Raw genomic sequence first — 12,153 nt, 5'->3', positions numbered from 1 at the left:
AAGTCCAACTTGGTGAACCACTGAGATTTTATTGGGATTACTAACAGAGGTATGGGTGAGAGAAATAGGTACTGAATTATACAGCTCTATCAGGGGTAAAAAGTGGTTAAGATCACTACTCTCGGGGTTGGGGATTTAGCTCAGTGGTAGAGCGCTTGCCTAGCAAACGCAAGGCCCTGGGTTCCATCCCCAGCTCCGAAAAGAAAAAAGATCACTACTTTCTTTCAGAGGACCTGGTTCAATTCCCAGTACCCACTTGGTGGCTACGGGATCTGCCCTCTTCTGACTTCTGGAACTTGCTGCCCAACCTATAGGCAGCTAGTCAGGTCCAAAAAATCTCTTAGCATTTTGGCTGGTCAGAATCTTCTCAGGCAATTGTTTGTGGATTGTACACAACTGTTGGGAGTTGGAGTTGGGCACATTGAAGATCTTGCAGGTTTCAGCTTTATGTAAAGTTTGTTTAACTGAATCTCATGAGCCTCCTGCCTACCTGGTGGTAATGTGTGAAGGTCTTTTGCCTGCATGTATATATACATTTGCTCATGTATATATACATGTGCTATGCTTGCAGAGGCCAAAAGAGGGCATTAGATCCCCTTGGGCCTAGAATCACAGGTAGTTGTTATACATAATGTGGGTACTGGAAATTAAACCCAGTTCCTCAGAAAGAACAGCCAGTGCTTTTAATGGCTGAACCATCTCTTCAGTTCCACAGGGAGAATGTTTCAGTTCTGAGGAAATTGCTATATAACCAAACAGGAGAATCAGAAGTTCAAAGTAGTCCTCATTTACATAGTGAATTCTGGACCAGTGTAAACTACATGAGACCCTGTCTCAAAAGAAAAAATCTGGGCTGGAGAGATGGCTCAGTGGTTGAGAGCACTGACTACTCTTCCAGGGGTCCTGAGTTCACATCCCAGCAACCACATGGTGATTCACAACCATCTGTAATGAGATCTGATACTCTCTTCTGGTGTGTCTGAAGACAGCTACAATGTACTTATATAGAATAAATAAATAAATCTTGAAAAAATGTTTAAAAAAGAAAAATCTAGGGGTTGGGGATTTGGCTCAGTGGTAGAGCGCTTGACTAGGAAGCGCAAGGTCCTGGGTTCGGTCCCCAGCCCCGGAAAAAAAAAAAAAAAAAAAAAAAAAAGAAAAAAAAAAAAGAAAAATCTAGTTGTATAAATGGTCATTTAATTCAGGATATTATTGATAGATAGGGTGTGTGTTTTGTATTGCTCAAAGACTAATTTAAGTTTTACTTCACCTCCACATGTAGCCCATGTATGAGTTTGTGACTAAGAAGATGTTGTACATCTAGGTGTTAATTTTAAAGGCCCTCAGCACAACTCTGGTGCATCCTGCTTCCTCCTCATAGGTTGTAGAGGAGCATGAAAGCGTGGAGCAGAGTCGGCGAGCACAAGCTGAGCCCATCAACCTGGACAGCTGTCTCCGTGCCTTCACCAGTGAGGAGGAACTGGGGGAAAATGAGATGTACTACTGCTCCAAGTGTAAAACTCACTGTTTGGCAACCAAGAAGCTGGACCTCTGGAGGCTTCCTCCAATCCTGGTATGTTAATGGCCCTGCATCGACAGGAAGAGTCTAGTGTGAGTGAGAGGAATCATTAACAGGATTTAGGGGCTATTTTTGAGGATATTTCCTGTAGCTATGTTTAGAAACTTTTTCTACCTGGGTATGGTGGCATATGCCTGTAATTCCAGAATTTGGGAGGCTGAGACGGGAGGATCACTAAAAACTTAAGGCAAGCCTAGGCTAAATAGTAAGTTCCAAGATAGCCTAGACAACATAAGGCCCTGATTCCAAAAAGAAAGAAACTGAGGTGAGGGGGTGTATAAAAGTAGCTTTTATTCGCCTGAAGTAATTGTGGTCTCCAAGTCTTGCTTGTCTGCTAACATAGGCCTCGTCCTGGAAGCTTCTAGCCTCTTATCTAGGCCTAGGATATTTTCAGCCTCAGAGACTTAGTGCTGAGTAAACTCACACTTTCTAGTTATTTCAGTCTTTGGATCTGATCCTTTGCCAGAGCAGCCATGTTGCTGGTCAAAGTTCCTCTGCAGATAGAATCTTACTATGTAGTCCTGGCTACCCTGAAACTTGTATTTAGATCAGGCTGGTCTCAAACTCAGAGATCCACTTCTTCTGCCTCCCTACTGCTGGGTTTAAAGGTGTGCACTACCACACCCTGTTCCAGTATTAGGAAATTTTCTAATTTTATATGTATGAATGTTTTTGCCTGCATGTCAATGCACTGCGTACATCATGTGCATGCAGTGCCCCCCAGAGGTCAGAAGAGGGCATTGGATACTCTGAAAATGGATTATAGAGGGTTGTTAACTACCACGTGGGCACTGGAAACTAAACCTGGTTCTTCCTCAAGAGCACAAGAGCAGTAAATGCTCTTAACCTCTGAGCCATCTCTCCAGCCCCAGTATGAGGATATTCTAAGAAGATTTTGATTTGTGTCATCATCCTAGAATTCTGTGAACATAACAGCTTCCCAAGAATGAATACACAAGAAATTGATGACATTCATTTGGCTAGTTCCAGAAATGAAAACTGAAAGAAAGACACAGGCAAGGGCAGACTTGGGAACCCAGTAAGTGAAGAAGAGGGAATTTATATAATTGGTATAATTAGTATGCAGTTAAATGGGTAGATTTTTGAATGTCAGGCTAGATGACTTTGCCAATTGCATATATGCATACAACAATGACACAATTCAAGGAATAAAAGCACTTATTTAAAACATGCACAAATGTTACATGTTCTTCAGAACTCTTGATTATCCTTACCTTTTCTTTTTCAGATTATTCACCTTAAACGATTTCAGTTTGTAAATGGACGGTGGATAAAATCACAGAAAATTGTTAAATTTCCTCGTGAAAGTTTTGACCCTAGTGCTTTTCTAGTACCAAGAGACCCAACTCTTTGCCAGCATAAACCACTCACACCCCAGGGTGATGACGTCTCTGAGCTACCGATCCCAGCAGGAGATGTGAAGAAAGTGGATGTCCAGAATCCAGCAGGGGAGGAGGATGTACTCCTGAGCAAGAGCCCGTCTTCACTCAGTGCAAATATCACCAGTAGCCCAAAAGGTATGCGGAAAGGCTTTCTTTCCTTCTCTCTCTCATTTCTTTCTTTCTTTCTTTCTTTCTTTCTTTCTTTCTTTCTTTCTTTCTTTCTTCCTTCCTTCCTTCCTTCCTTCCTTCCTTCCTTTCTTTCTTTCTTTCTTTCTTTCTTTCTTTCTTTCTTTCTTTCTTTCTTTCTTTCTTTTTTCTTTTTTTAGTCATGGTCTTGTGTATCTCCAGCTACCTTCTTTTCTGGGCCTGTAGTTTGATGAAGTGAAGAAACCTGTCTGGAATCAGCAATGCACTTTGAGCACAAGAGAGCAACCTCCTTAAATCTAGATTCTCGTTTGTCATTCGTAAAATTGAGAAAATACCAAGTTACACCAAGAGAATTTGAAATTCCAGAGGTAGTGGTGCAATAAGTCACAAGCCAGAGAGACAGCAATGCTGGTGCTCAGCCGGGGGGTTGTTGTAGGTTTGTTTTTTTTTTGTTTTTTTTTTTTTTTTTTGGTTTGGTTTGGTTTTTGGTTTTCCCCATTTTTGACTTTAAGTTTGGGACCCAGCCCACAAGATGATAAAACCCACATTCATGGTGGGTCTTCCTTTCTTAATTAAACCTTCCTGGAAACATTCTTAAGCACACTCAGATGTGTGTCTCCTAGGTGATTCTAAACCTACTCAGATCCAAGCTGACAATGATTAACCATCACAAATACCAAAGCCATGAGTGTTCAAGTCCCTTACATAAAGTATCGTGTTATTTACATATAACCTACTCATATAGGCTCTGCACGCTTTATATCATCTATTATGATACTCAATACAAGATAGAGGTAGGATATCATGCACACCTATAATCCTAACTCTTGGAAAACTAGGACAAGGAAATGTTAACATTTTGTTTCATTTTGTTTTTTGTTTTAAAGATTTATTTATTGTATGTTTATGAGTACACTGCAGCTGTCTTCAGACACACCAGAAAAGGGCACCAGATCCCATTACAGATGGTTGTGAGCCACCATGTGGTTGCTGGGAATTGAACTCAGGACCTCTGGAAGAGGTTCTTAACCACTGAGCCAACTCTCCGGCCCCCTGAAACTTTACATTTCAAGCCACCTGGACTACCCACATTCTGTCTTCAAAAATGTAGATAAGAGCCAACAGAATGGTTCAATGGATAAGAATATCTAAGTTCAGTCCCTAGACCGCATGGTAGGAAAGAACTAACTTCTGTAAGTTGTCCTTCAACTACACATAAGCACTATAGTATGTATGTGCATAATAATAAATGTAAGTATATATACATGTATGTATATATACTTATGTATACTTACATGTACATATGTGATTGAATTTATATATATATGAATAAATTGCTGTGTTCTGTAAATAACTGTTACAGTATTTATAAAATCATATGAAAGAAGTCTATGTTTTAGTACAAATGTAGTTTTCTTTTGTTTTAGGGAAAATGTTTGTATGGTTAGCTTGTTTTGTGTAGCCCTGGCTGTCCTGGAACTCTGTAGGTCAGGCTGACCTTGAACTCAGAGATCCACCTGCATCTACCTCCTAAGTGCTGGGATTATAGATTTATACCACCAGTGCCTGGCACAGATGAGTTTTGTTTTTGTTTCTGTTTTTTTCTTAGTAAGTCTTATCTGGAATTATCTAGATCTTGTGGGTCCCACAGATGAAGACTGAGCATGTGTGATTCTTTTTACCATCTCTCACTAACTACAGCTCCAACCCTATATGTGAACTTTATTTTCTTTCTCTCAAAAATGTAAAGTGCAGGGGTTGGGGATTTAGCTCAGTGGTAGAGCGCTTACCTAGGAAGCGCAAGGCCCTGGGTTCAGTCCCCAGCTCCGAAAAAAAGAACCAAAAAAAAAAAAAAAAAAAAAAAAATGTACAGTGCAAAAAGGGACAATTTCATATAGTTAGACTACCCTTTTCATCTTTTTTTTTTTTTTCTTTTGGGTTTTTTGAGATAGGCTTTCTCTGTTTGGTCCTGGCTGTCCTGGAACTCAGTCTGTAGATCAGGCTGGCTCAAAGTCACAGAGATCCACCTGCCTCTGCCTCCTAAGTGCTGGGACTAAAGGCGTGCACCACCACTGCCCTGCTCCTCTAATCCTTTTTAATCTTAGTCTAAGGAAAAGATGGTTGAGTATTGTATAGTTTTAATTCTTCAGAATTTTTATATGATTTGGTGGGTTCTTTTTTTTTTTCTTCCTTCATTTTGCTAGGTAATAAATCCAGGATTTTATACATGCTAGACAGTGCTTTACCACTTGAATACATCTCCAGCCATTTTTTATTTTTATTTTGAGGTAGTATTTCACTAAACATCCTGAACTGAACCCAGCTTAATGTTGCCCAGACTGACCTTGAACTCTTAAGTCCTCTTCCTTGCACCTCCTGAGTAGCTGGAGTGACAGGCATGTGCCACAGGGCTTGACCTTAGTTTTCATCTCTAACATGAGAAATAATTACAAGTAAGTTATATACAGATTCTAAGGGTCCTTGATAATTTGTTTGGTTTTCTTTGGGTTTTTTGTTGTTGTTTTGTTGTTGTTTTGTTTTGTTTTGTTTTGTTTTTTGCCTTTTGAAATAGGATTTTGCCTTGGTGGTATAAGTTGGCCTGGAACTCACTGTGTAGCCCAGGCTGTCCTTGAACCCCAAGTCCATCTGCTTTAGTTTCCTGAGTATCACGATCACAGGTGTGCCACTACACCCAATCTAAGAATGTATTTATAAAGTTCATTATTTTGAGTTGAATGTGACATAAATCACCTTTCTGTGTGTGTGTGTGTTTTTTTAATTCCTACAATGCATTCTTCCCTCTTTCTGCTGCTGCCTATTTTATTAGCTGTTCTTATTAGGGTCTCTAGAGGGATTAGAATGGCTTACACACTGTGGTCCAGCCACCCCAACAATGGCTCTCTATCAGTGGAAGGGCCAAGAATCAGTAGTTGTTCAGTCCATGAGGCAAGATGTCTCAGTTGGTCTTCAGTAAACACCAGAATCCCGAAGAAGTAGGCACTAATGCCAGTGAAGGGATGGAGTTACCATCAAGAGCGAGAGCAAACAGGCAAGAATGAAAGCTTTCTACTTCTGTGTCCTTTATATAAGTTGCCAGCAGAAGGTGTAACCCAGGTTGAAAGTGAATTTTACCACCTCAAAAGATGTGGATTTTAGGGCACTGGTGGCACACATCTTTAATTCTGCCACTCTGGAGGGAGAGGCAAGTGGATCTCAGAGTTCTAGGCTATCCTGTTTACAGAGCATGTTCCAGAAAAGTCAGGGCTATACAGAGTCTTAATTTACATATACAAGCTAAACCCTGTCTCAGAAAACAAAAATTGAAAGTCTGGATTAAAGGTTTATCTTCCAACCTCAAAAGATCTAAATTAAATCAGTTTTAAAGGTGTTGCATGCCTTTAGTCCCTGCACTGTGGAAATAGAGGCAGGCAGATCTCTCAAGTTTTAGACTTGTCTGGTCTACAGAGTGTGTTCCAGGACAGCCAGAGCTACACAGAGAAACCCTCTTTTGTGAGGATTAAAACAATTTAATGAGGGGCTGGGGATTTAGCTCAGTGGTAGAGTGCTTGCCTAGCAAGCACAAGGCCCTGGGTTTGGTCCTCAGCTCTGAAAAAAAAAAAAATTCAATGAAGGTAATTTAAAGAAAAACCCTTATACATGTCTATACTTCAGTTTTAGTAAATTCCAGATGTAGTCACAATTACGCCAAGAATAACATCACAAGCTCTGTAATAAGGAATAAGAGTGGGCATCCAGCATTCCTATCTTTGTGTACTTTAGGAAGCTAGCTTCAGAGTTAGCATTTGGTACCAAACTTAGCATTTGAACTTAAAATCTCTCCCTCTCTTTTTCACAGGTTCACCTTCTTCATCAAGAAAAAGTGGAGCCAGCTGTCCCTCCAGCAAAAATAGCAGCCCTAACAGCAGCCCACGGACCCTGGGGAGAAATAAAGGGAGGCTTCGGCTGCCTCAAATTGGAAGCAAAAATAAATTGTCCAGTAGTAAGGAGAATTTGGATGCCAGCAGAGAGAATGGGGCTGGGCAGATCTGTGAACTGGCTGACACCTTGAACCGAGGACATGTGTTGGGAGGCAGCCAGCCTGAGCTGGTCACTCCTCTAGATCATGAGATCACTTTAGCTAATGGATTTCTTTATGAGCATGAGACATGTGGCAATGGCTATAGCAATGGTCAGCTTGGAAACCATAGTGAAGAAGACAGCACTGATGACCAAAGAGAAGATACACACAGTAAACCTATTTATAATCTATATGCAATTTCGGTAAGTGATGTATTAAATTGATTTCAACAAATATTTCTGAAGCTGAGCATGGTAACACATGCTTTTTAATCCCAGCACTTGAGAGGCAGAGACAGTTAGATCTCTAAATTCAAGGGTACACTGAGAACCTGTCTTGAAAAACAAAAAACAGGGACTGGAGAGATGGCTCAGCAGTTCAGAGCACTGACTGCTCTTCCAGAGGTCCTGAGTTCAAATTCCAGCAACCACATGGTGGCTCACAGCCATCAATCTGTAATAGATTCGATACCCTCTTCTGGTGTGTCTGAAGATAGCAACAGTGTTACTCACATAAATAAGTCTTAAAAAAAAGGAAAAATAGAAATACAAAACCATCCAGGGACTAAGCCTCTACCCAAAGACTATACATGGACTGACCCTGGGCTCCAACTGCATAGGTAGCAATGAATAGCCTAGTAAGAGCACCAGTGGAAGGGGAAGCCCTTGGTCCTGCCAAGGCTGAACCCCCAGTGAACTCGATTGTTGTGGGGAGGGGGGAACATCCATATAGAAGGGGGGGGGTAGGGGGATGTTGGCCCGGAAACCAGGAAAGGGAATAACAATTGAAATGTAAATATGAATACCCAAGTTAATAAAGATGGAGGGAAAAAAAGAAAAACAAAACCGAGATGACCGTGTAATTATATATGTATGTATATACATATATAATTACATACATATTTAATTCAAATAATCCTATATTAAGTATTTCTAAGGAATACTTTTCTTTCTAAGTAACTACTACAGGGCCAGACCTGGTGACACAGGCCTCTAACCTTACCACTTAGGATCTCAAGTTTGAGGCCAACCTAGGCTATATAGCCAGATACTGTCTTTTAAAAAAAAAACACATGTGAAATAGGATTTGTTTTTGGAAAAATTGGGTGACTGTAAACATTTTTTCCTTACTACCTAAATAGCCAGTTTGCTTAGATCTTAGCACTATGCCCTGCTGAAGTACTGTTAATTACTAACATACCACCACTTTCTTCTTTCTTTAGTGCCATTCAGGAATTCTGGGTGGGGGCCATTACGTCACTTATGCCAAAAATCCAAACTGCAAGTGGTACTGTTACAATGACAGCAGCTGTAAGGTAAATATTCTCAATCTTTAAATGACAGTTAGAAACAGAATGCCAACAACTTTGGGGAACATAATTGAAATGACAGCCCTTCCATGAGCAGGAAATAGTGTCTGTATGGAGGAAGTCTCTACATTGATGCTGCTCAGTGTTAAGGAAGCCGAGGTTACAGCAAAACTAGGGATGGACAGCACATATGAAGAGTGAACAAAAAGAAGGTATATAATGCTGTATAACGAGAAATTGAATCTTTTGGGTTTGAGTTGGTCATGCCCTGCCCTCTGTGTGCATCTATCTCCCCATGCTGACCATAACACCAGGGCAGCACATGTTAGGAAAGCACTTACACCAAAGACTTAAACTCTAATGCTGATTTTTTTTTTTAACCATTAGAATTTGATGGGGTTTGCTGGGTATGGTGGAAGTGGAGGCAGGAGGATCAGGAGTTCAATCAACCTAAATGAATTTAAGGCCACTGGGTTACATGAGACAGTGTCCCAAAAAAAACCTCTCACTCACCAAGAAAATAAATACTAATTTGATGAAGTTCAGAGCATTCATTTGCCCCTGGTTAGAATATTTTCTAAAAAAACAAAGATTGAAAGTAATGAGACTGTTTTCGGGGCAGGTGTGAGATAATTGATTCTAGTCAGTCAGTCAGTCAGTCAGTCAGTCTAGACTAACCGAGAGAGTTGGTCTTCCTGACAACACTAAGAGCCAACACAGGCTCTTTGTTAAAGGCCTTTCTTGTCCTTTTAGGAACTTCACCCCGATGAGATAGACACCGACTCTGCCTACATCCTTTTCTATGAGCAGCAGGGGATAGACTGTGCACAATTTCTGCCAAAGATAGATGGCAAGAAGATGGCAGACACAAGCAGCATGGATGAAGACTTTGAATCTGACTACAAGAAGTACTGTGTGCTACAGTAAAGCTACACATGGGCTGCTAGGTGGGCTGCTGGGAAGGGAGGTGACTCCTTGTAGCTGGCATTTGGCAGAATTGTCCCTGAAAAGCAGGCTAAGTGTAGTTATTTTATCCTGTGACCTGAAGCACAAAATAAAAGTCCTAATTAAAATAGCAGTCAACTTTAAGAATAGTAATAATTTTGTTTTGAAGTCTCTCACAAGCTGTGTGGTAGAGAACTTTAAGGCAGATCCCACCATTAGCCTGTAAACAAGAGGGTTTGGCACCAATCACCTGGGACCAATTAAGAATTTAATTGTGCTTGTCCAAATAATGAACAAACTTGTAGTGAGTATAGAGTTTACCAGTAATCATAACAGGATACTAAGGATTTCCTTGGACTCAAAGTTAAAAAAAAAAACAACAAATACCATAATGTTGTCTGGAGATGACATGATATGCTACCTCCTTTTTCCTGAAGTCTCATTCTGTTGTGTTGACAAATGGAGAAAGCAAGACCATGTAGGAGTGCAGACAGTTCTTAGGTATGGACACAGAGTTTTCAGTTTTTTGAACCATTTCCCCACTCTTTCTATGTTTTTTTGTTTTGCTTTGTTTTGGGGGGTTTTTTGTTTGTTTGTTTGTTTGTTTTTTGCTTTTTCTTGTTGGGTTTGTGTTTGAAACAGTGATTGGTGGCAGAGGCATATGACAGTTGATCTGAACCGAAGAGTCTCTGAAGACTATGTGCCTTCTACCCCACTCAGTTCTGAGACCCAGGAGAAGGAAGGGCAGCCAGTGTCCAGCTCAGACAGCCCTCCTGCAGAGGCGCACTGCTGGGTGTGGCAGCTGCCACAGGGTTTGCACCATAGGCCCTAAGCAGATGTTGCACAAAGAGCTTCTAGGAAGGTAGGCTGCAAAGCCAAATGTGTTTCCTGTTAGTGGTAGGATTTTTTTACCCTTTGCACTTTAAATGAGAGAACACATGCAAACAATTGTGCTTGGACTTTAATGGCTCTAAGGGCTATAAATTAACTTCATTAGAGTATAAAATTTAACAAAAATACATCCAACATTAATAGTTCCTAAGAATTGCTTAAGAAACTACTGGGTTTAGAAAGCAAACTCTAGTTGTTTGCCTGTCTGTTCCTTATCAACTTTTTTTTTTTTTTGCACTAGTTACCAAAAGTTACATTTTTTTTTTTTGCTCACTTTTTTCCTAACTATTCAAAACTGGAACAAAAATATAAATGTTATTTATTTCTAGCAGGCATTTTTCTCTTTGTTGTGTTTTAATATATAGTCAAAGTAAATTTTTACCTTATTTTTAGTCCATTAAAAAAATTTATCAAGACCCTGGGAGTTGATTCTCATTGTTGTCAGATCCTCGTATCCCCTTCCTCATGGTAGTAAATGCCAGTGCAGTTAGTGTTGGAGTTGTGACGGCTGAGGCTAGTAACTACCCAGTCCTCAGCACAGTTGGAAGAGTTGTCTTAAACAACTGCCTGGGTTGACCCCCCCCCCCTTTCCAGAAGAGTGAGTACACTTAAAAGGAAGGAGTGGCCTAAAGGAGTGATACATATTTCATAGATTCAAGGTTTTCAGTGTATGAAATCTCCATTCCTACCTAGACAAGTCCCATGAAAAAGTAGATTTTCAATAATTTCCTTACAGATGTTTTAGTTGAGCAGGTAGCACAATCTACTAATGTTGTTTGATCTGTGTTTGTTATATTGGTTGTAATTAATTTTTTAATTCAAGAACTAGCAGAAAATTTATTAAATTAACTATTAACTACATTTACCTTGTAAATTTCTGTATAAAACTTGTTGACAATGCACTGACTTTAGGAAGACATTAATGTACATAGAGTGTAAATAAGATAGTGTTGATGTACTGAAATATGAACTGTATAAAAAGTATTGGTCATTGTATATGGTGTGTACCTGTTTATCTGTAACTATTACCCAAACAAATTAAATACTGCAGATGTCCAATGTGGTTTTTCCTTGTACAAGTAAACACAAAAAGTCTGTTTCTTCAGCCTTTCTCTCTGTGATCCTGTTCTAATTCTTCTATGTGCATAATATCAATCCCATTTACAAAGAGGATGTTTCACTTTAGAGGGGCTAGAAACTTAAGGTAGAAGAGGAACCTGCAGTGACAGGTGAATTTTATTTACTTAAATAATAGCTTACATTCATAGGGTATAGAACTATGATAAACTGAAAATTCATGAGAGATAGTTTTCAACTAATCAAGAGATAAGACGAGGGGTTGGGGATTTAGCTCAGTGGTAGAGCACTTGCCTAGGAAGCGCAAGGCCCTGGGTTCAGTCCCCAGCTCCGAAAAAAAGAACAAAAAAAAAAAAGAGATAAGACGAAGAAACTTTTCATTTGCATAATACGTTGAAATGGTCCTAATTGTGGGGACAAGGAGTTAGGGTACTAAGAAACTAGGAATGTCCCTCATTGCTTTTTTTTTTTCTTTTTTTTTTTTTTTTTTTTTTCCCGGAGCTGGGGACCGAACCCAGGGCCTTGCGTCGTTGCTTTTTCTTAAGATTTCTTTTATTGCTGGTCATGGTGGCACATGCTTCTAGTCCCAGCACTGGGGAAGCAAAGGCAGGCAGATCTTTTTTAGTTCAAAGCCAGCTTGATCTACACAAAGCAAGTTCCAAGACAGCCAGACCTACATAGAGAAACTCTGTCTAGAAACCTTTCCAAACAATTTGTTTTGTTT

The 12,153-nt window shown here is 39.9% G+C and overlaps 1 protein-coding gene across 6 annotated transcripts in view; it reads left to right on the top strand.

Annotated features, from left to right (window-relative positions):
- The window catches only part of Usp32 (ubiquitin specific peptidase 32), a 184,699-nt gene extending 173,242 nt beyond the window's left edge, over positions 1-11,457 (top strand). For 5 of the 6 annotated variants that reach the window (XM_017597308.3, XM_039086041.2, XM_063269091.1 and 2 more), the window contains 5 exons: positions 1,382-1,573; positions 2,829-3,117; positions 6,986-7,410; positions 8,430-8,522; positions 9,270-11,411. In XM_017597308.3, the coding sequence (XP_017452797.1) occupies positions 1,382-1,573; positions 2,829-3,117; positions 6,986-7,410; positions 8,430-8,522; positions 9,270-9,443 (1,173 nt within the window). In that variant the 3' untranslated portion in view covers positions 9,444-11,411. Of the gene's footprint in view, positions 1-1,381; positions 1,574-2,828; positions 3,118-6,985; positions 7,411-8,429; positions 8,523-9,269 lie in introns of all 6 variants that reach the window. The other variant, NM_001401667.1, reaches the window with a different exon arrangement.
- The last annotated feature ends 696 nt before the right edge of the window (positions 11,458-12,153 follow it).

This window comes from Rattus norvegicus, chromosome 10 (assembly GCF_036323735.1).
Source record: "Rattus norvegicus strain BN/NHsdMcwi chromosome 10, GRCr8, whole genome shotgun sequence".
In the NCBI taxonomy this organism is placed as follows: domain Eukaryota; kingdom Metazoa; phylum Chordata; class Mammalia; order Rodentia; family Muridae; genus Rattus; species Rattus norvegicus.
The sequence above is the reverse complement of the archived record's forward strand: the minus strand, read 5'-3'. Positions and strand labels throughout refer to the sequence as shown.